This window comes from Pseudophryne corroboree, chromosome 5 (genome assembly GCF_028390025.1).
Source record: "Pseudophryne corroboree isolate aPseCor3 chromosome 5, aPseCor3.hap2, whole genome shotgun sequence".
Lineage (NCBI taxonomy): Eukaryota > Metazoa > Chordata > Amphibia > Anura > Myobatrachidae > Pseudophryne > Pseudophryne corroboree.
The window spans coordinates 3,317,400-3,341,182 of NC_086448.1; the positions used below are offsets into that span (position 1 = coordinate 3,317,400).

A 23,783-nucleotide genomic window follows, 5' to 3' on the forward strand; every position below is an offset into this window, starting at 1 on the left:
TACGTTTGTTGGCGCCATTCCCCGGAGTCAAGTTCCACAACCACCGTTGACATCAGCTGCTCCAGCACAACCCAGCCCAGAGGAAAAGACTACAGCTGCTAGACAACTGCCAGCACAGCCAACCACAGCTTCAACCAGCCCAGAGGAAAAGATTACAGCGGCTAGATCAGCACATCGACCCCGCATGCCTTTTGCCTCTGGTATGCCTACGTCCCCTAGCAACGCAGAGGATGTCTGTTCCAGCTCGTTTGATCCTGTGGGGGTGGCCCAATGATGCTCCTGACCCAAGTGGTTTGCCAACTCCGGCGGTGAGTATGAGAAACCACACTGACTTTACCATGACTGACCCCAACATTCCCCCTGTAGAGTGTCCAGACTTAGGAGAAAGTGAGGGCCGCAGGCAGGAGTTTAGGGAAGCTCAGCTCTCTGACCCATCCCTGGAAGGTATGAGGCGCCAAGCTGGCCGCGGAATGCTGGGATGGGGGCAGGGAGTGTGACCTGGTGGAAAGGGTTACTGTACCGGGTAGCCAAGGTAGAAGGGGATAGGCCAGTGCGGGAGCAAGTTCAACTGGTGGTTCCCAGGAGCTTTCAGGAGCAACTGATGTCAGTTGCACACGAAATCCCTTTGGCGGGACACCAGGGGAGGGACCGAACACTGAGGCGCCTGACACAGAACTTTTTTTGGCCCGGAGTGTCGGAAGACGTCCGAACCTACTGTAAGTCCTGTGATGTATGCCAACGGCTTGGACGCCCCAGTGCTCGGGCTCCCCTGAGGTCTTTGCCAATAGTCGGGAAACCTTTCCAACGAGTGGCCGTGGACATAGTCTGTCCCCTACCTGTGTCCAGTAGATCGGGGAAGAGATACATCCTCACCGTGGTGGATTATGCTACCCGGTATCCAGAGGCTGTGGCTCTGTTCGCCATCACTGCGGAAAAGGTAGCGGACGCTCTGCTAGGCATATTTAGTAGAGTAGGGTTCCCCAGTGAGATCCTAACTGATCAAGAGACGCAGTTCATGAGTGATCTGGTCCAGTGTCTCTGAGCGAGGTGCGGAGTGCGCCAACTCCGCACTGCCCCCTATCATCCCCAGACTAACGGACTTTGCGAGAGATTCAATGGCACTCTGAAGCAGATGCTACGGGCATTTGTGACTTCGGAGGGGGGAGACTGGGAGCGATACCTACCGCACCTCCTGTTTGCGTATCGGGAGGTGCCGCAGGAGTCGACCGGATTCTCACCTTTCGAGTTACTATATGGCCGCAGAGTCCGTGGACCTCTTGACCTGTTCCGGGAGTCTTGGGAGGGGGAGCTGATCCACCAGGATGAGTCCGTGGTGGAGTATGTGTTGAAGCTCAGAGATCGGTTAGAGAATCTCATGGGACTAGCGCAAGCGAATCTTGCGGAAGCACAGACCAAGCAGAAGACTTGGTATGACCAGGGCGCGCGTGCTCGGGTCTTTGCAGTAGGGCAGAAGGTGCTGGTTCTGGTGCCTACACGTCAGAACAAGCTCCAGGCTGCCTGGGCGGGACCGTACACGGTCGCCAAATGCCTAAGCGACATCACCTACGTGGTGTCATTTGACAGCGATGGTAGGAGACAGCGTACCTACCATATAAACATGTTAAAGGCATACCACAAGCGTGTGGAGTCGGTAGCTGCTGTGTGCTGCCTGCCGATGGAGGAACCAGGAAAAGATCCCATTCCTGACCTCCTCGCGGATGCCAAGGCTAAGGGGGGGTGTAGAGGAAGTTAGCTGGAGCAGTGAGCTTGGTAACCCCAAGAGGGAGCAGCTGGAGTCAGTGCTGCAGTCCTTTGAGGCCCAGTTCAGCAGGAAGCCCGGCCTGACTTCCCTACGTGCCCATCATGTAGACACTGGTGAGCATAGGCCGATTCGGCAACCCGCGTATTGGGTCTCACCAGAGGCGCAGGCGAGTATCTACCAAGAGGTGCAGGAGATGTTCGCGCTAGGCGTAATCACGTGCTCCAACAGTCCCTGGGCCGCCTCCGTTGTACTGGTCCCCAAGAAGGACCGGACAACCAGGTTCTGCGTAGACTACCGCCGGTTGAACGAAGTGACCAAATCCGACGCCTATCCCCTACCCCGCATTGACGCACTGTTAGACGAGTTGGCTGGAGCGAAGTACATCTCTACGTTCGACCTGAGCAAGGGGTATTGGCAGATACCAATGACTCCCGAGGCTCAGGAACGGTCCTCCTTCATCACCTCCTTTGGCTTGTTTGAGTTCAAAACCATGCCATTTGGGATGAGGAATGCGCCAGCCACCTTCCAGAGTGTGGTCGATGACCTGCTGAAGGGGTTCAGAGATTTCGCCCAGGCCTACTTGGATGACATTGCTGTCTTCAGCCGAACCTGGGAAGAGCACCTGAGGCACGTGGGGTTGGTGTTAGAGAGGATTCGGTGGGCAGGTCTGACCATCAGGGCAGACAAGTGCCAAATGGGGATGTCAGAGGTACAGTACCTGCGACACCGTGTGGTGGGAGGTAAGGTGAAGCCTGAACCAGCGAAGGTAGAGACAATCCGAGACTGGCCCCGGCCCACAACCCAGAGACAGGTCCTGGCTTTCTTAGGGATCGCAGGGTACTACAGACGTTTTGTCCCTGACTTTAGTTCCGTGGCCAAACCCCTGACTGATCTGACTAAGAAGAAACTCCCCAAGATAGTTGACTGGACGACCGCATGTGAGTTGGCATTCCAGTCGTTGAAAACAGCTCTAGTACAAGCCCCAGTACTGATGGCGCCGGACTATAGTAAAAACTTTGTTGTACAGACTGATGCAACAGTACGGACTCGGGGCAGTACGGACTCGGGGCAGTATTGAGCCAGGAAGGGCCGGATGGGCAGGAGCACCCTGTGGCCTATTTGAGCAGAAAGCTGTTACCGCGGGAGGTGGGGTATGCCACAATTGAAAAGGAGTGTTTGGCTATTGTTTGGGCTGTGAAGAAGCTTCAGCCCTATTTGTATGGTCGCCATTTTACGGTGGTAACGGACCACAATCCATTACGGTGGCTCCAGCACACCACGGGGGAAAACGGCAGACTGTTGCGGTTAAGCCTTGCTCTTCAGGTTTATGACTTTCATATTATCCACAAGCAAGGCAAGGCTCATAGCAATGCGGATGGACTGTCACGTCAGGAGGAGCCTGAACCCCCAAAGAACTCCCGGTAACCCCATTAAGGACTGCGGGACCAGGGGCCAAATCGTTGGGACATGGGTCCCTGGTTGACCCGCTTGAATGGGGGGGGGGGAGGAGTCTGGCCGGAGAGACCAACCAGCCACACGTGTAATGGCGGCTGCGGCACTGAAGGTGTTAACCCTCGTGCCCGGCGCCATATTAAGGGACTATGGGCGCTTGGCGTCACTGTTAAACGTACTTACGGCGCTGGGCGCGGACTGATTAAAAGTTGTTTAATGATGTGTTTTAACATGTCATATGTAGTGCTCTGTGCACAATTGCAGGAATGCATGTTTAACTGTATCTATTTTATATTCAGGATATGGTCAGCTGTATCTTAAGGGGGAAAATGCACTTACTATAAATGTCTGAATAATCATCTCTTGTCAGTAGGAAGTGGCATGCTAATGGCCCTGTCCTAGCAGAGAGGTGTGAATGACAAAACCTTTTGATGTGTAAGTCCCTTAGAGAGAGGTGCTAATCACGGGGAATCTGGGCTTGCCTGGAGATGTGAATGAGACAGAAACATTTGTATTTTGAAGCTATGTGATAAATTTATCAATAGTGAATGTTAATCTGATACCAAACGTTGTCTGGGTGACAGGAAGGAGGATATTGTTTTATTGCACTTATATCCTTGTAAAATGTGATTTATTGGTATTTTGTAAAATAACCTGATTGGTTGGAGAAGACAGGGAGGGCTTACCCCCCTGTGATACTGTGTGGAAAATTGACATAAAAAGGAGACCTGCGTGCCTCCAGATTTGTAGTTATACCATCTTATTCTGCTGGAACATCTTGCTGTATGCTGTTGCCCCTAGCAATAGGGAAGAGTGCTCTTTAGAACTATATTTGAGCAAATAAACATCATTGCCTCAAGAAGATTGCTTCATCTTGTGACCTACAGGGTTATGCCAACCATAGCCCCGTCCTCCGGCTGTCCAGGGAAGCACCTAACGTCTCCAAGTTCCGCCTTCCGCCAGCTACCAGTAGAGGCCTAGCAAGTGGCTAGTGGGAATTCGTCGGCACCACACGGGTGTGGTAAGGCAGTGCGTCGGCACATACAGAGCAGAACCGTGGTTCCAAACGCCACGGCAGGTTAGGAGTTTGGTGGTGGCAGCATAAACCCGCCCACAGCGCAGTGGGTGGAGTCAGTAACAGGTGGTTACTGACGGTAAGCGGGAATCCCCTATGTGGTCAGGCCTCGTGTGACTTGACCTTCCATTCTGTGCGCAGCCGACGGGACGCGAAAGCGGCGAGTGCTTTCGTACGGGACCGTCCTGTCACAGTTGGTTTATATGAAAGGATGAAACCACTTTTGGCAGAAATTGTGGACGGGTCCGCAACTCTGCTCTATCCGCATGGAAAACCAGATAGTGGCTTTTATGTGACAAAGCTGCTAATTCTGACACACGCCTAGCCGAAGCCAATGCTAGTAGCATGACCACCTTCCACGTGAGATATTTCAATTCCACCGTTTTGAGTGGTTCAAACCAGTGGGATTTCAGGAAACTCAACACCACGTTAAGATCCCAAGGTGCCACTGGGGGCACAAAAGGGGGCTGAATACGCAGCACTCCCTTCACAAACGTCTGAACTTCAGGTAGAGAAGCCAGCTCTTTTTGAAAGAAAATGGATAGGGCCGAAATCTGGACCTTAATGGAACCCAATTTTAGGCCCAAAGTCACTCCTGACTGTAGGAAGTGAAGGAAACGGCCCAGCTGGAATTCCTCCGTAGGGGCATTCCTGGCCTCACACCAAGCAACATATTTTCGCCATATACGGTGATAATGTTGAGCTGTCACGTCCTTCCTAGCCTTTATCAGCGTAGGAATGACCTCATCTGGAATGCCTTTTTCCGCTAGGATCCGGCGTTCAACCGCCATGCCGTCAAACGCAGCCGCGGTAAGTCTTGGAACAGACAGGGCCCTTGTTGCAACAAGTCCTGTCTTAGAGGAAGAGGCCACGGGTACTCTGTGAGCATTTTTTGCAGATCTGGATACCAAGTCCTTCTTGGCCAATCCGGAACAATGAGTATTGTTCTCACTCCTCTTTTTCTTATGATTCTCAACACCTTGGGTATGAGAGGAAGAGGAGGAAATACATAGACCGATTGGAACACCCACGGTGTCACCAGGGCGTCTACAGCTATCGCCTGAGGGTCTCTTGACCTGGCGCAATACCTCTGTAGTTTCTTGTTGAGGCGGGATGCCATCATGTCCACCTGTGGCAGTTCCCACCGACTTGCAACCTGTGCGAAGACTTCTTGATGAAGTCCCCACTCCCCCGGGTGGAGGTCGTGCCTGCTGAGGAAGTCTGCTTCCCAGTTGTCTACCCCCGGGATGAACACTGCTGACAGGGCGCTTACATGATTCTCCGCCCAGCGAAGAATTCTGGTGGCTCCCACCATCGCCACCCTGCTCCTTGTGCCGCCTTGTCGGTTTACATGAGCCACAGCGGTGATGTTGTCTGACTGAATCAGAACTGGTTGACCGCGAAGCAGGGTCTCTGCTTGACGTAGGGCGTTGTAAATGGCCCTTAGTTCCAGGATGTTGATGTAAAGGCAAGTCTCCTGACTTGACCACATGCCTTGGAAATTTCTTCCCTGTGTGACTGCTCCCCACCCTCGGAGGCTTGCATCCGTGGTCACCAGGACCCAGTCCTGAATGCCGAATCTGCGGCCCTCGAGAAGGTGAGCACTCTGCAGCCACCACAGGAGAGACACCCTGGCCCTGGGGGATAGGGTGATTAACGGATGCATCTGAAGAGGTTATCCGGACCATTTGTCCAGTAAGTTCCATTGAAAGGTCCTCGCATGGAACCTGCCGAAGGGAATGGCCTCGTATGATGCCACCATCTTTCCCAGGACTCGAGTGCAGTGATGCACTGACACCTGTTTTGGTTTTAATAGGTCCCTGACCAGAGTCATGAGCTCCGGAACCTTCTCTATCGGGAGATAAACCCTTTTCTGGCCTGTGTCCAGAATCATGCCCAGGAAAGGCAGACAAGTCGTAGGAACCAACTGCGACTTTGGAATATTCAGAATCCAGCCGTGTTGCAGAGAACGTGCTACGCTGATCAGCAACTGCTCTCTTGACCTTGCTTTTATGTGGAGATCGTCCAAGTATGGGATAACTGTGACCCCTTGCTTCCGCAGGAGTACCATCATTTCCGCCATTACCTTGGTAAATATTCTCGGAGCCGTGGAGAGACCAAACGGCAACGTCTGAAATTGGTAATGACAATCCTGTACCACAAATCTGAGGTACACCTGATGAGGTGGATAAATGGGGACATGAAGGTATGCATCCTTTATGTCCAGAGACACCATAAAATCCCCCCCTTCCAGGCTTGCAATGACCGCTCTCAGCGATCCCATCTTGAACCGGAACCTTTTTAGGTACATGTTCAGGGATTTTAAATTCAATATGGGTCTGACCGAACCGTCCGGTTTCGGTACCACAAACATGGTCGAATAATAACCCTTTCCTTGTTGAAGGAGGGGAACCTTGACCACCACCTGTTGAAGATACAATTTGTGAATTGCAGTTAACACTATTTCCCTCTCTAAGGGGGAAGCTGGCAGGGCCAACTTGAGGTATCGGTGAGGGGGCATCTCTTCGAATTCCAGCTTGTATCCCTGAGACACAATATCTATTGCCCAGGGATCCAACTGGGAGTGAACCCACTTGTGGCTGAAATTTCGGAGACGCGCCCCCACCGGGCCTAGCTCCGCCTGTGGAGCCCCAGCGTCATGCTGTGGATTTAGTGGAAGCCGGGGAGGACTTCTGTTCCTGGGAACTAGCTGTGTTGTGCAGCTTCTTTCCTCTGCCCCTGCCTCTGGCAAGAAAGGACGCACCTCAGACTTTCTTGTTTTTCTGTGATCGAAAGGACTGCATTTGGTAATACGGTGCTTTCTTAGGTTGTGAGGAAACATATGGCAAAAAATTTGACTTCCCAGCCGTAGCTGTGGAGACCAGGTCCGAGAGACCCTCCCCAAAGAATTCCTCACCCTTGTAAGGTAAAACCTCCATGTGCCTTTTTGAGTCGGCATCACCTGTCCATTGCCGAGTCCACAGGACCCTTCTGGCAGAAATCGACATAGCATTTATTCTAGAACCTAGTAGGCTAATATCTCTCTGAGCATCTCTCATATAAAGGACAGCATCTTTAATATGCCCCATGGTCATTAATATAGTATCCTTGTCTAAGGTATCAAGTTCCTCAGATAAGGTATCCATCCATGCTGCTACAGCACTACACACCCAAGCCGACGCGATTGCCGGCCTCAGTAAGGTACCTGAATGTGTATAAATGGACTTCAGGGTAACCTCCTGTTTGCGATCCGCAGCATCTTTGAGGGTAGCCGTATCCTGTGACGGCAGGGCTACCTTCTTGGATAAGCGTGTCAAAGCTTTGTCCACCCTAGGGGAGGCTTCCCAGCGTAACCTGTCCGTTGGCGGGAAAGGATACGCCATAAGAATCTTTTTGGAAATCTGCAGTTTTTTATCTGGAGATTCCCAAGCCTTTTCACATAACTCATTGAGCTCGTGCGAGGGGGGAAAAGTTACCTGCGGCTTCTTTTCCCCATACATATGAACCCTCCTGTCAGGGACTGGGGTTTCCTCTGTGATGTGCAACACATCCTTAATAGCTATAATCATATAACGGATGGATTTAGCCAATTTTGGCTGTAACTTTGCATCATCGTAATCGACACTGGAGTCAGAATCCATGTCGGTATCCGTGTCAATAATTTGGGATAGTGGGCGCTTCTGGGACCCTGTCGGCCTCTGCGACATAGGATCAGGCATGGGTTGGGACACTGACTTTCCTGAGGTTTCAGCCTTGTCTAACCTTTTATGCAAGGAATTAACATTATCATTTAAAACCTTCCACATATCCATCCAATCAGGTGTCGGTGCCGTCGGCAGAGACACCACATTAATTTGCTCCCGCTCTGCTTCCACATAGCCTTCCTCATCAGACATGTCGACACAAGTGTACCGACACACCACACACACAGGGAATGCCCTTTTTGAAGACAGTTCCCCCACAAGGCCCTTTGGTGAGAGAGAGAGAGTATGCCAGCACACACCCCAGCGCTATAAACCCAGGAATAACACAGTAACTTAATTTTAACCCAGTAGCTGCTGTATATTGTGTTTTTAGCGCCTAATTATGTGCCCCCCCCCCCCTCTCCTTTTACCCTTTTCTACCGTGATCTGCAGGGGAGAGCCTGGGGAGCCTCTTCTCAGCGGAGCTGTGGAGAAAAAATGGCGCTGGTGAGTGCTGAGGGAGAAGCCCCGCCCCCTCGACGGCGGGCTTCTGTTCCGCTAAAATACATATCTTTTTGGCGGGGGCTCATACATATATACAGTGCCCAACTGTATATATGAGTACTTTTGCCAACAGAGGTCCATATGTTGCCCAGGGCGCGCCCCCCCTCTCCCCCCCCCCCCCCCCCCCCTGTGCCCTGCACCCTTACAGTGACCGGAGTATGTGAGGTGTGTTTGGAGCAATGGCGCACAGCTGCAGTGCTGTGCGCTACCTCAGTGAAGACTGGAGTCTTCTGCTGCCGATTTCGAAGTCTTCTTGCTTCTCATACTCACCCGGCTTCTGTCTTCCGGCTCTGCGAGGGGGACGGCGGCGCGGCTCTGGGATCGGACGACGAGGGTGAGATCCTGTGTACGATCCCTCTGGAGCTAATGGTGTCCAGTAGCCTAAGAAGCAGGACCTAGCTTCAGAGAGTAGGTCTGCTTCTCTCCCCTCTGTCCCACGATGCAGGGAGTCTGTTGCCAGCAGAGCTCCCTGAAAATAAAAAAACCTAACAAAATACTTTCTTACAGCAAGCTCAGGAGAGCTCACTGAACAGCACCCAGCTCGTCCGGGCACAGATTCAAACTGAGGTCTGGAGGAGGGGCATAGAGGGAGGAGCCAGAGCACACCAGAATCTAAATTATTTGTTAAAGTGCCCATGTCTCCTGCGGAGCCCGTCTATTCCCATGGTCCTTACGGAGTCCCCAGCATCCACTAGGACGTTAGAGAAATATAACATAACTGAAAACAGAACCAACGTCTCAGCAGCAGATGCCCGGGGCCACCACATCGTAGGGTCTCACATGAGACATAGGATCCACATACACTAAAACCTTTACAGTACCTTTACACATGGTGTACTCTAAGGTCATAGGAGATCCAGCCCAGGATAACAGGCAACAGAGAGACTCCCAAACCAGCCCTACCAAATATAAAACCCAAACAGTGTAAGAGCAGGAAGGAAAGCGATAGTGATAAAGACCCTAGGGGTAATTAAATACTAATGGAGGAAAAACCATTACAGGATAAGACGATACAAAACAATGAAACAGAATTCAAAACCGGGAATAATAATTAAGCATTGTGAAGACAGACAGTATCACTTATGGGTAAGAAATCAGGGGCACTGAAGGCAATCAATCAATGAGGACAATCCCAATCTAAGACCCACAATCCAAGCCAGGCCGCAGTCTCCGAATAATTCGGAATATTTGCAATAGACGTCCCAGAGTGTCTCCAGTCTTCCACGATGGAAATACAAGCCTCAGTCACAGTAATCCTAACCTGCAAATGTTGCAGAGCTTGATGTAGAAAAGTCAACTCAGCATGCAGTCCCACTACCTGAGCCTCCACCAGGGCTGCCTTCAGAAATTATGGGGCCCGGGACTGACAAAATAGACAGAGACCCTCACTCCCCCCCAAAAAAGATTCTGCTGAAGTGCTCCACCCCTATGTGATGTCATACATTGTGACGTTATAGATAGGTGGAGTACTGCGGACCTTCAGGAACAGTTTACAGAGAGCGGATGCACAGATGAGGCTTGTTGTAAGAAGATCTCCCTGCGCATCAGACTACTGTTGACTCTCAGACTGGTGCAGCTCTACAGGTATTGGCGGTAGGAGCCAGAGGTGGGCCCCCCTCTCTGTAAGGGCCCGGACACCAGTCCCCACAGTCCCCCCCTGCTGGCTGCCTTGGCCACCACCCTCCGTCCCAAGTCATTAAAGGCTTGAAGAAGTCGTTCAGTGGCATTTGCAGAGGATACAGCCACGGCAGGTGAGAAACATAACAATGGTGAGTATCAGCAACCAAAGAAGAGTACAGAGGGTAGCACTGTACAGGAGCTCAGGGAAGTACGGTGCAAGCGCAGCAGTAAAGAACCTTAACAATAGTTATCCGCCACCAAATAGAAGTCCAGGAGACCGGTGCAATAGAAAAGTTCCACAGGGTAGCCCTGAACAGGAGATTACTACAATGAGTAGAAAATGGAGCCCCAGGTGCAGGCAACAGGAGAACAGAATGGAGGTATTAGCATTAAAAGTCCAAAGGGTAGCACTGAACAGGAGATCGGTGCTATAATAGAAGAAAACAGGGATGAGCTGAAAATTACCAAGTGGGACAAACCTAAGAACAAAGGCAACAGTTCCAGCAAAACACCAGGCTTCTGCAGGTAAGTAGCAGGGGTTCACAGGGTAGCACTAAACTGGAGACTGGATGGAACAAATCAGTAGAGCAGGTGACAGTGATACTGCAGCTTACCCCCAGCAGACTCATATTCTTAGACATAATATAGTGTTTGTTTGGAGACCCAGGCGGAAAACCAGCACCACAGAGTCCCGCAATGGAGAAGCGGGCAGGAGCAATTGTCACCCCACCGCAGGCCCAAGATGCTGGGCGGTCAGAAGAGGGTAGATCCAAGTACCTCTGATATCACAATCATGTGACCCTCGACGGCAGGGGGAGGAGCAAAGTCAGTGGGCTACCAGTTTCACCATCCACGTAAACATCTAGTCCCTTTAGTCCCTTGGAGCTAGCCTCTGAGCCTGATGTGTGGTAAGCGAAGCAAGCCCGAGGCGGGCCATTTTGGGTCCATGTTCCGACCTTGCACCTCACCCATCTGTCACAGATCACGTGGTTGTGACCTCAGAGGACCTTTAGCCTGGTTGAATTTAGCCTCAACCATCAGAAGAGCCCCAGCACCCGGCAAGGCGCGAAGCAGGAGAAGAGGGCACCGGTAGTCCTGCGTCTAGGAGGGAAGGCCCCAATGACAAACCAGTGTTTTGGCAGAGCTGGAGACCGGAGATAACCGCAAGTTCTGCCCATGGAGCAGAAGAGTAAGCAGACAGGGAGCAGCGAGCCGTCAATCAGCCTCAGGATATTACAACAGGATCTTTGGCTGGATAGCGCTAAAACACGTATCTCACGCCCCAATATGATGACATTCTAATAGACTCACTGATACTGGACGTTTAGAAGAGGTCCTTGGATTCCATTTTCTTTTGGCAGCAAACGTTGCCAGCATCTCAAGTGAGTGGGCGCGAATCCCCCCAGTCTCTTCACCAAACAGAGGCAGCTCGAGGAGTCAACGTTGTGTCAATGGTGAAGAGACTGGATCCACCAGCCCACTTCAATGCTGCTCAGATAAGAAAGTGGTCAGTCGCAGTTACAGGGCCCACCCTCTGTGGACAATAGGACTCCAACGTTCCCAGACCACTCACTTCTTCAGGCAGCTTAGCACATTCCACAAGACCCACGTAACCGCCATAAACCACTCTAATTATCTCTACACAGTTCAAACAAAACTTACAGGTACTCTTTGATAATAAGCCAAGAGTGCTGCCAACATTGTTGTAGGTTTGTATTTTACAGCCCGCTAAGCCTTTTTCTCTAGTATCCCCATACTCCTATTTTTCTACAGGGCGTTAGCCAGCGAGCAGGCCCCTCTTACCTGTTCACAGATAAAATAGGTACGTCGATGACTTAAGGTATGGACATGGCCTCTCCTGAGCAATCAGAATTCAGTTCTGACTGCCAGAGATTGTGCATCCATACAATACAATACAGTACAGTACAGTACATACATATATATATATATATATATATATATATATATATATATATATATATATATATATATAGCTAGCGGCCGGTGCTGCCGGGAACCCTTGAGCAGTGTCATGCACACTGGGCGTGCGGTTCCTCAGGTAGGAGAGTTAGCACTGTCTCCCTACTGGACCGGCTTCATCACCATAATGGGCGTAGCATGTCATTAGATCTCCCCCCAGGTCCCGTATCCACCACCGATACCCAGGAAGGCTTTATTATTCTTACGTGTCTGACTACCCACTCATGCAGAATTACCGCCATCTTGTACTACGTATAATACTATATTCTATGGCAGGCTGCTGTGCGTATCTTCCCTCTTGTGGTAAGGGAATATGACAGAAATTATCCAGGAGCCCATAGATATATGATAACTAGTAACGTACATGTTGGGGGAACAGTGCTCAGTATTACATGCATTCATTATGGTAATAGTACATTATTACATAACTATTGTAATACAGCACAACGTAACCCCTCACCAAGGGACCACACACACACACACCAGGGTCAGAGGTCACTTCCAGAGCCTTGCAACCCACAGACAGAAGGGTCAGAGGCCACTTGTGAGTCAGGGGCCATACCCAGAGCCTAGGAGCCTACACAGCACTGATAGAAGCCACACCCAGAGAGCCTAATGAGCCCCACAACAGGGTCAGGGACCTACAAGCAGTCATCCCAGGGGTCCACAAATAAAAGGGTCAGGGGCCAACATGCATTACAGATGTCTTACCTTCACGGCTACCTCAGTTCCATCGTGTAAGGTCGCTTGGTGCACCTGGGCTAAGCTGGCAGCCGCTATTGGCTGGTGGTCAAACTTCAAAAACAGAAGTTCGGCAGGTTTTCCAAAGTCTTCCATTAGTATCTCATTCACCTGGTGCAAAGCAAAAGAAACTGGTGACAACCCAGAAACCTCACTCAGCTTATTATTTCTACATAAACTATAGTCTAAGGCAGAGGAATCTTTGTTAGCCTAAGTGCGCCTCTACGTATGCCACCAATGACATCATGCACCTCCCACAATTGACATCACACATTCCCCTTCCACTAGGCCACACCCAAGATAAGACCAACCGGACAGCTCCGGGAAATACTACTGATGGGAACTCTGTACCACTCACAGGAACTAGGCAAAGGCCTAGTTAGATATACTCTCTATACTCTATACTCTCGTCCAATGCAACTTATTCCACGTATGATGCATATCTGGCCTCCTCAGCCTCTGATTATAGTCTGTATACAGGGGGTTCCATACATCTTCTCTGTAACGTCCAGGTATAACGCGTACCTGGCCTCCTCATCCTCCAATTATACTCTGTATACAGGGGGTTCAGTATATCTTCTCTATAATTTCCAGGTATGATGCGTATCTGGCCTCCTTAGCCTCTAGTTACACTCTGTATACAGGGGGTTCCTTACGTCTTCTCTGTAACATCCAGGTATGACATGTATTTGGCCTCCTCAGCCTCTAGTCACACTCTGCATACATGGGTTTCCATACATCTTCTCTATAATTTCCAGTTATGACGTGCATCTGGTCTCCTCAGCCTGTAGTTATACAGAGAAGTAGTATGGTACCCCTTGTATAGCTAGAGGCTGAAGAGGCCAGATACTTGTCATACCTGGACGTTACAGAGAAGATGTATGGAACCCCCTGTATACAGAGTATAATTAGAGCCTGAGGAGACCAGATACGCATCATACCTGGACGTTAGAGAAGATGTATGGAACCCCCTGTGTACAGAGTATACCTAGAGGCTGAGGAGACCAGATATGCGTCATACCTGGATGTTACAGAGAAGAAGTATGGAACCCCTTGTATAGCTAGAGGCCGAAGAGGCCAGATACTTGTCATACATGTACATTATTACGAAGATGTATGGAACCCCCGTATATAGAGTATAGCTAGAGGCTGAGGAGACCAGATATGCATCATACTTGTACATTATAGAGAAGATGTATGGACCCCCTGTATACAGAGTATAGCTAGAGGCTGAGGACACAAGATACGCATCATACCTGTACATTATAGAGGAGATGTATGGAACCCCCTGTATACAGAGGGTAATTAGAGGCTGAGGAGACCAGATATGCATCATACCTGTACATTAGAGAGAAGATGTATGGAACCCCCTTAGAGCTAGAGGTTGAAGAGGCCAGATACGCCTCATACCTGGATGTTACGGACGATCGTGTCTGAGTACGTGAAGAAATGGGCAAGTAAAGCAAAACGGATCTTTCTACTTATATGTAATCCAAATTGGAAACACAGGTACCAAGAACCAGAGATGGCCATCTTTGTCCCCCCTCACCTAGCATTCTGCAGGGACTCTGCAGTTCTTCTAACCAAGTCCCACAGGACAGTCACTCAGAGAGACTACAGAAGGAAGACCATCACCATCGTCTCTGTGAGATCAACAAAATGGTAATCTTGTCAGGCGCTTGGTCACCCATCTGGAGTTAGAGTAGAAGATTACCAAGGTACCATAGGGACATCCCATATTTACCACTATGTGCTCACACCATACATACCCACAATGGAATGCCCATAAATAGCATTAAACATTCTAAGTTTAGTATAATGTAATACCCCACAATGTGAAGTATTACACTATGTGTGACATTGTGCATCACGCTACAGCGCATGTGTATGTTATTATACAACTGACAGACCGCAGCTCCCAGCAGCACCAGCAATTGCTCAGGAGCAGGTCACATGACCAGTCAGGTGGTCTGGCGAGTGACAGTTGGGAGAAAGAGGCGGTTGGTGGGAGCAGAGCTGAGGTAACCTTTAGTAGAGCTAAGCCGCCAGGAGTGCACTGAGGTGGTGCGGAAGTGACAGAGAAGATGGAGGAAGACCTTCCACCCACAAGGGTGGTCAGTGAGATGGCTCTACTCCCAAAAGGAAGGCAAGTCCGGGTGTGCAGCTGAAATAAGTGACCGCAGCAGCAGCTTCTATAGCAGCAGTGAGAGGAGCATTATCTGGAGACCCAGCTGTTGGCAAAGCCTCAAGGTGGACCACAATTAAGGCAAGAGGTGGGCAGCAGTAACAAAGGGACAGTCCATGGGAGCAGACTGTCCAGCAAGAGACTCGGTATACCACACTGACAGCATGGAGCCCTCACAAAGACACCTGGAGAGGTATAACTGCAATTACCTGAGCACCACATAGTAGGAGCTATAGCACTACTATGACAGGACGGTCCCTAACGACAGCCCTCACCGCTTTCGCGTCCCGTCCCCAGTACGCAGAATGGATGTTTAGGTCACGCCGGACCTAGCCTCATAGGGGATTCCCGCTTACCGTCAGTAACCGCCTGTTACTGACTCCACCCACTGCGCAGTGGGCGGGTTCTACGTTGACACCATCAAACTCCTAACCTGCCGTGGCGTTTGGAACCACGGTTCTGCTCTGTATGCGTCGACACGCCGTCTTACCACACCTGTGTGGTGCTGAGGAATCCCCGCTAGCCGCTTGACTAGGCCTCTACTGGTAGCTGGCGGAAGGCGGAACTTGGAGACGCTGGGTACACCCGGACAGCCGGAAAATAGGATTTTGGTACTTACCAGGTAAATCCTTTTCTTTGAATCCATAGGGGGCACTGGAGTACTCTTGGGATATGGACGGCTTCCGAAAGGAACAGGGCACTGAATATTCAAATTCAGTAACACTCCTCCCGTCCATACTCCCCGAGTACCTCAGTGTTTTTAACTGAGCCGAACAGGAGCGATAGAGAGGTTGACAATGGAGAATTACCGATAACATAACGGACAACCATAAAGTTGACACATAACGTAACTGACAACGAAACAGTTGACACCATAACCGATAGAACTAGAAAATTTGAACCAGTCGGTGAAAATGTGTTACCAAAAGATCCCCTGCGCTTACTACAACCCAGGTAAAACTGCTCTGGGTGGGCGTTCAGTGCCCCCTATGGATTCAAAGAAAAGGATTTACCTGGTAAGTACCAAAATCCTATTTTCTTTTTCATCCACTAGGGGTCACTGGAGTACTCTTGGGACGTACCAAAGCTTCCCCCGTGGGCGGGAGAGCTGTTTGACACCTGTAACACTAGGCGGCCAAAGCTAGATGCTGATGCCGCAAAACGTATCAAACTTGTAAAAGCGCACAAACGTGTGCACTGAAGACCATGTAGCCGCACGGCAAAGCTGCGTCGCAGAAGCTCCACGACCAGCTGCCCATGAAGTTCCCACAGAACGTGTGGAATGAGCTGTTACTGATGTATGCGGCTGTAACCTAGCATTAAGGTAAGCCTGACCTATAGTCAGTTTTATCCATCTGGATAAGGTCTGCTTAGAAACTGGCCAACCCATCTTGGCAGCATCATAGAGAACAAACAACGTATCCGTCTTACGAACTGTAGACGTTCGGGATACATAAACGCGTAATGCGCGTACCACATCCAGAGTTCCAGAATGTGCTGTCAACACAGGAACTACTATTGGTTGATTGATGTGAAAAGATGACACTACCTTTGGTAAGAAAGCGGGATTCGTTCGAAGTTCCGCTCTGTCATTATGAAACACCAAACACGGTGGCTTGCATGACAAAGAACCCAAATCTGAAACACGCCTTGCCGAAGCTAAGGCTAGAAGAAAAATTGTTTTCCAAGTGAGAAACTTTATATCCACTTGCTGTAAGGGTTCAAAATATGAAGACTGTAAGAAATCTAAAACCAGATTCAAGTCCTATGGAATGAATGGAGGCAGTACTCTGAGGACACCTTGTAGAAAAGTGTGTACCGACGGCAATAGAGCCAATGTCTTTGAAAATAAATTGACAACGCAGATACCTGCACCTTTAGTGTAGATAAACGCAGTCCTCCATCTAACCCCGTCTGTAGAAATAACAAAAGACGGGATAATTTGAAAGATGATGTCGGAAACTCCCTAGCTTCACACCAACCTATATAGGCACTCCAAATTCTATAATAATGAGCTGCCGTAACCGGCTTCCTAGCTCGTAACATGGTTGGTATAACCGATACTGTAATGCCCTCTTTTCTTAAGAGGGCGGTCTCAACAGCCACCCCATCAAACGCAGCCGCGCTAAATCGGGGTAAAAGAACGGACCCTATTGTAACAGGTCTGAACGTAGTAGGAGCGGCCAAGGATCGTATGCGAGTAGTCCGCGGAGATCCGAGAACCAAGCTCTCCGAGACCAATGCGGCATCACTAGTATGACTGTGACGGACTCTCTTTTGATCCGTTTTAGCAACTGAGAGAGCAGCGGAAAACGGTGGAAACAGATACACGAGGCTGTACGGCCCCGCGATTGTGAGAGCATCCACCGCCACTGCCCTTGGATCTCTCGTTCTGGACACATACTGGGGCGTTTGTAATTGTGGCGAGATGCCATCAGGTCCACCTGAGGATAACACCACCTGTGGACCAACCTTTGAAACACCTCTGGATTTAATGCCCAAATTCCGACGGCTGAGATAATCCGCCTCCCAGTTGTCCACTCCCGGAATGAACCCTGCCGACAATATCACCTGGTGGTATTTTGGCCAATTGAGGATTCGAGCTACTTCCCGCATTGCCATGCGGCTTCTCGTTCCTCCTTGTTTGTTGATGTAAGCGACTGCCGTCGCGTTGTCTGACTGCACTTGGACAGTCTGAGAGGGAAGGATGTGTACTGCTTGTCGTAGTGCATTGTAAATAGTTCCAGGACATTTTTAGACAGCAATTTGTTGTGATCCGCCCAGAGACCCAGTCGCTGACAATTTTGAACTACAGCTCCCCAACCTCTGAGACTCACGGTCGCCGTTAGAATTATTCAATTCCAACCGCCGCCTGCGGTTAAATTGTGTACCTTGAGCCCCAGAGTAGAGACACCCTCGCCCTTGCCGACAACCTCACCCTGTGGGAAATCTGCAGATGCGAGGCCGACCACTATTGTTGAAATGGACGGGAGGGAAAACTTCCGAACTGAAGCGCTTCGAAAGCCACCACCATTGTTTCTAATAGGCGAATACACAAATGTACCGAGAGTGTGCGTGGCTTGAGCACTTATTGTACCAGGTGAATAATCTGTACTTTCTGTTGTAGTAGGGAAAACTCTTTGATTTACCGTATCGAGAATCATACCTAGGAATTGAAGTCGTTGAGACGGAATTAGATGCGATTTCTTGAAATTGACACTCCAACCGGGGTGTATGTTTAGCAGCGCAAGTTGGAGGAGCATCTGTTGAGACGGAGCTTTCATGAGCAGATCGTCTAAGTACGGAACGATAGTCACTGCCAGGGATCTGAGATGAGCTATCATCACAGACATCACTCTGGTGAATACCCGAGATGCTGACGAGAGGCCAAACGGTAGAGCCTGTGTGGCGTATTGCAAAACGCAAGAACCTCTGATGAGGTGACCAAATCGGAATGTGTAAGTACGCATCCTTGAAATCAAGCGCAATCATGCAATCTTGTAGCTTCAAATCTGCAAATACTGACCGCAGAAATTCCATCTTCAATCTGTAGTAAGTGACTTACTGATTGAGACTGACGGAGCCCTCCGAAATCGGTACCACAAACAGACGGGAATAATAACCCTGACCTTGTTGGTGTACCAGGCTGGAATTAAAAACTGCTGAATCCAGCAGAGACTGAATGGCAATCTGCCAAAAACGCCTTCTTGTCGTCCAACAGAGACAGTCCAGTTTTGAAAAAAACGCAGTGGCGCTAGACAGCTTTCTTTTAACACTAAATTGCGGATAAATCCTTCAGTGGATGTCTGGAATCCCGGCAAATGTAACGTCTGAAGGCGCGCTCCCACAATTGGAAATCCAATATGGCCTGGGAGCCCGTCAAGCCACTGGCTTGTTGATGATGTTAGCGCCCTGGTGTTACAAGGCGTGGCTGTACCACAGCCTTGACAGGACTGAAGTCTAAAGTGAACGCCGGACCAGAGTATTTCCGTCTTGGTGTTAGGCGCCGGGGTCCGCTCGTCGGTGCGGCCCGGCGCCTAGCAACCAGGGACGCCGTGCGCGTACAGCCGCCGGCTCCCTGGCAACGCTAGACGCCGGGCGCACGGAGCCGCACGGACCCTAGCAACGGGGACGCCACTGACGGACCGCGTTCCCCGTTGCTGTGTCCATTTTAATTAATAGGACACCTGTTTCCTGGCCATGCAGCTAGGCAGCTGTATGGCATCTAATCCAATCAGCCTCTAAACAGCTGATTGGAGGACTCCCTGTTAAATACACTTCCTGGGCTTCTCACAGACGCCGGTAATAGCTTCTTGCATGCTGTATCTGTTTGCTGAGAGTGTTTCCAGTCCTGCTGTATCCGGTCGTTCCTGTTCTCAGTTGTCCTGTACTCGGAAGTCGTCATCTGTTCCTGGAGTCCTGACTGAGCACCTTTGAACATCCAGTGGTGTTCGTGAGTCACGGCGTAGCCGTGTGTTGCGGCTTGGCCGCTTTATCATTTATTATTTGTTATTTGTGTTTCGGAGCTTTTGCGGAGGATTCCGCTCCCACAGATCCACTCTGGTATCCAGCGGTGCTGGGTAGGAGTAACGGACTAGTGGATTTTGGTTGTCCTTTTCCCTGGCGGGTTTCCGCACATACCTCAGCTTTTGTCAGTTAGCTTGTAGCCCCTGGCCTGGTTGTTTAGTCAGAGGGCCCCTTGTTATCACCCTGTCTCGGATTTCCCTTTGTCTCCCATTAAGACCTGAGGGGGCATCGGAGTTGGGCAGACATAATCCGCCCTTCAAACGCGGCTGCCATGGGCTCAAGCAACCATAGTCTCGCAGGGGATTTCTGACAGCACGGGCGAGACAACGGAGTTAGGGCGCCAGGGGCTACTTTCTATTCCCGCTTCCTTCCCCAGCATTACGTTCCAGTGCTCCGGTCCTTGCAATAGGACCTCCTCAGACCAGAGTGCTGGAATCCTAACACTTGGTACCGGTGGAGGCAATGGCAGGAAACTAGACTCTCCCCCCTCCACCTTGGCCTGAGAAATGCATTTGTCAATTTTATGACCAAACAACTTCTGGCCACCGTATTCTTTTGACCTCTGACTCCGCTTGCCAAGAACGCAGCCAGAGAACCTGTCGTGCTGTAACTAGCGACGATGAAAGGCGAGAAGCGAGCTAACAGCCGGCAGCAGAAGCTGTACATAGCTACTCAGCAGCTTCTCAGATTTGATTAACGATAAGTATAACGTGATTGTCATTGTTTCCATACAAAGAGCGCCTTAGTGACCCAAATCTATCTTACGTCTGAAGGGTCTTTATAAGGTTTGACACAGACGAATCCACCAATGGCGGATTCTCCAATGTAGATGTCACTGTGTGGAAACGGGTAAATAGAATTAAATCTGGGAGGTATAGAACCGGTTATTCGGCTATTTTGTGTTTCTACTAACATCTTATTAAGAAATCCTAAATAAGAACCCCATTGCTCCTTAGTCTCTGTAAACTTCAGAGACTGACGCACTGGTCATTATCAATGTCTGGGCTGTCAAAAAACCGCACTTCTGACTGCTGGTCTAATGTGCCCTCCTCACCCTTATTTAGCGCCGTGAGGTTTGGCATAGAATTGTCAGACCGCAACATAGCAGAAACGGTTAAAGTATAAGACCAATTAAATTAATACCCTGTTACCCAAAGTGAAGTTGGACTTTTGCAACGGCTGAGACTCCTCCGTTAGATTTGGCGGTCTTTTCCGAGACTCGGATCTTACCGCTCGTGTCGAACGGTGGCCAATTCTAATTGCAACCCAGCCATTACATTTGCGTAGCATAGGAATGAAACCGGGTTCCGGAGTGGAAACCTACAAAACATACGGAACATGTGGTAGATTCATGTACAGACATTGCAGTAAAACGTCTTTTGTAGTCTTTGCTGGTGCCGTACTCATTACGCAGACAGACCACACAATAAACAAAGACAGACACTTGCACGCTCAGTAAAAGTGTTACTTAAGGTGTGCAATATACATATATATATGGCCGAAATGCATTCACTTGGCCAGCCTATATAAAACCTGAAGCAAAAATTCCCACTAACACCCCTGCGCCTCCGGTGGAGTAGTGTTGTAGGACAGGAACGTTCTGGAATTATAAACAGGAAGCATGGTTAAAATGGCCCCCATGCCATGCTTACACTGATAATCCCAGATCAGGTTACAATACATGCCTCCTGTGTTAATATAGGCTCAATAGTCTATACAGTGATAATCACAGGTCAAGTTATTAATATAACCTATGAATGCGGCAGCCTGTCATGCAGCATATTATAAGTTTATCCTCCCTTGCAGCAGCGCTGCCTGTGGCTTGTCCCCCCCCCCCCCCCCCTCCCCCTATGCTCCGTGTCTCAGCGGGGAGCGGCTGCCGGGAAGCTGTCCTTGCAGGGAGGCATGAGGAGAGCGGCCGAGTGTTCGGCTGGCTGGAGCGGCGTGTAGCGGCTTTCGGCGGCGCTAGACAGAGCGCTATGCTGCGGCGGTCTCCCTGGCTTTAAAGTCCGTACAGCGCGGACGGAGCGGCTGGGGCGGGCGCTGTATTAGCGGCGGGTGCGGGCGGCGGTAATAAAAACGGACCCCACACAGCGGGGCGGCAGCGCGCGCTGACCGCCCCGTCCCCCCCAGCATACCTTGTCTTGTAGGGAGGGCTGCGACGGGGCTTCTATCTGTAAGCTCCGTCCAGCTGTTCAGTTCATGGCTGCAACGGGGCTTCTCCTGTAAGCTCCGTCCAGCTCTCGTTCATGGCTGCGACGGGGCTTCTTTCTGTAAGCTCCGTCCAGCTCTTGCAGCAGTTCATGGCTGTGACGGGGCTTCTTTGTGCAAGCTCCGTCCTGCAGCAGGTATTGAGTTGCGTGTGGCTGTGAGGGTGCTCTTTGTGAGGACCGACACGCCATGCGCTGCTCCGTGCAGCGGCACAATCCCGGACCCATGTTTTTAGTAGAAACTGGGAAGGGATGTGTCTTAAGTTGTAAAAATAAAAATAAAATAAAAAAATATTCACTAAGTGTGGCAGCGCCACACCAGCCCTGTTGCTCAGACGAGCACAGAAAAAACACTGAGGTACTCGGGGAGTATGGAGGGGAGGAGTGTTACTGAATTTGAATATTCAGTGCCCTGTTCCTTTCGGAAGCCGTCCATATCCCAAGAGTACTCCAGTGACCCCTAGTGGATGAAAAAGAAAACAGAGCTAGGTTTTGCCTAGCCCTGCAGGTCACAAGATGAAGCGGTCGTCTTGAGGCAGATGATGTTTATCTGCTCAAATAGTCTTAAAAAGGACTCTTCCCTATTGCTAGGGGCAACAGCAATACAGCAAGATGTTACAGCAGAACGAAAATGGTAGAATACACACCTGAAGCTCACAGGCCTCCTCTTTTTATACAGAAAAACCACACTGCATCTCAGGGGGTAGTTTCCCCCCCCCAAGTCCTTTCCATCCAATCAGGATATCTTACAAAATATAAATAAATTACATTTTAAGTGCAAAGAAAAGCAATTTCCTCTCTCCTGTCACACAGACAAAGTTTGGTGTCATTTAATCTCCATCCTTTCCCACCTGGCAGTTTAACCTTCAGTATTTATCAAATAGCTTAAAAATATGGTTTGTATTTGATTTCCAAACAAATGTTCTTCCTTCCTGCATCTACCATTTAGGATTCGTATATCAATTAAACCAGCTACATAAATAAATACAGGTTTCCATCCCCATACCACTGTACATATGGGATAAGGAAACCCCTGTGATTAACATCTTCCTCTGAGGAACTCACACCCAGCCTTTACCTGTTGTGCCCTGTCCAACATCAAAAAGGTTTTGTCATTCAGACATCTGCTAGCAGAGGGCAATTAGCATGCCATTTCCTAGTCACAGAAGATAGGGGATCTTTATTCAGACAGATATACAGTAGCAAGTGCATTTTTCCCTTTGTGAGCATATCTTAAATATAAATACATGTAAACATGCAATCCTACAACTGTGCACAGAGCACTACATATGGCATGTTAAAACACAATCATTAAACATATTTTTAATCAGTCCGCGCCCAGCGCCGTAAGTACATTTCATATATGGTGCCTAGCACCAGCTGAACTTAAAATGGTGCTGGCCACTAAAGAGCTAACCCCTTATGTGCCGTGGCCGCCATGGTCTCCGGCCACATTTCTCCCCCCCCCCCCATCCAATTCAAGTGGGAAAACCAGCAAGTCATGTCACAACGATTTGGCTCCTGGTCCCGCAGTCTCTTGGGTGGAAGGGGATGCTACCTGGGGATGTAGGCTCCAGCCTAGACAGTTCATCCATAGTGCAGTGGGCCTTTCTTCGTGGGTACACAATGTTCACGTAGTCCACATGAAATCCAAGTCCCAGGCTCCACCACAAAAGTCTGTCAATTCTCCCCAAAGAAGGTTGCAACCACCCACCAGATGGGTGGTAAGTCACCACTGTGGGGGGCCATTTACACAAACAGAGTAAAAACTGGTCCAATGCAAACACAAGTGCCACCCAAGGTGTCCCAATTGTGGCATACCCCACCTCCCACCATAGCAGTGTTCTGCTCAAACAGGCCACAGGGTGCTTCTGCCCATATGGCTCTTTCTGGCTCAGTACTGCTCCAAATCCATGCAGTGGCGCAGTAGTTCGTACCACAATGTCCTGGTCAAGAATGTGCGCCATCAGCACTGGGGCGGGTA

At 50.0% G+C, this 23,783-nt stretch overlaps 1 protein-coding gene across 3 annotated transcripts in view; it reads right to left on the reverse strand.

Annotated features, from left to right (window-relative positions):
* Nucleotides 1-23,783, reverse strand: part of ADCK5 (aarF domain containing kinase 5) — a 178,123-nt gene that overhangs the window by 105,272 nt on the left and 49,068 nt on the right. For 2 of the 3 annotated variants that reach the window (XM_063921063.1, XM_063921061.1), the window contains one exon: nucleotides 12,848-12,988. The exons of the other annotated variant lie outside the window; for it this stretch is intronic. In XM_063921063.1, coding sequence (XP_063777133.1) covers nucleotides 12,848-12,988 — 141 coding nt within the window. The remainder of the gene's footprint in view (nucleotides 1-12,847; nucleotides 12,989-23,783) is intronic. 3 annotated transcript variants of the gene reach the window in all.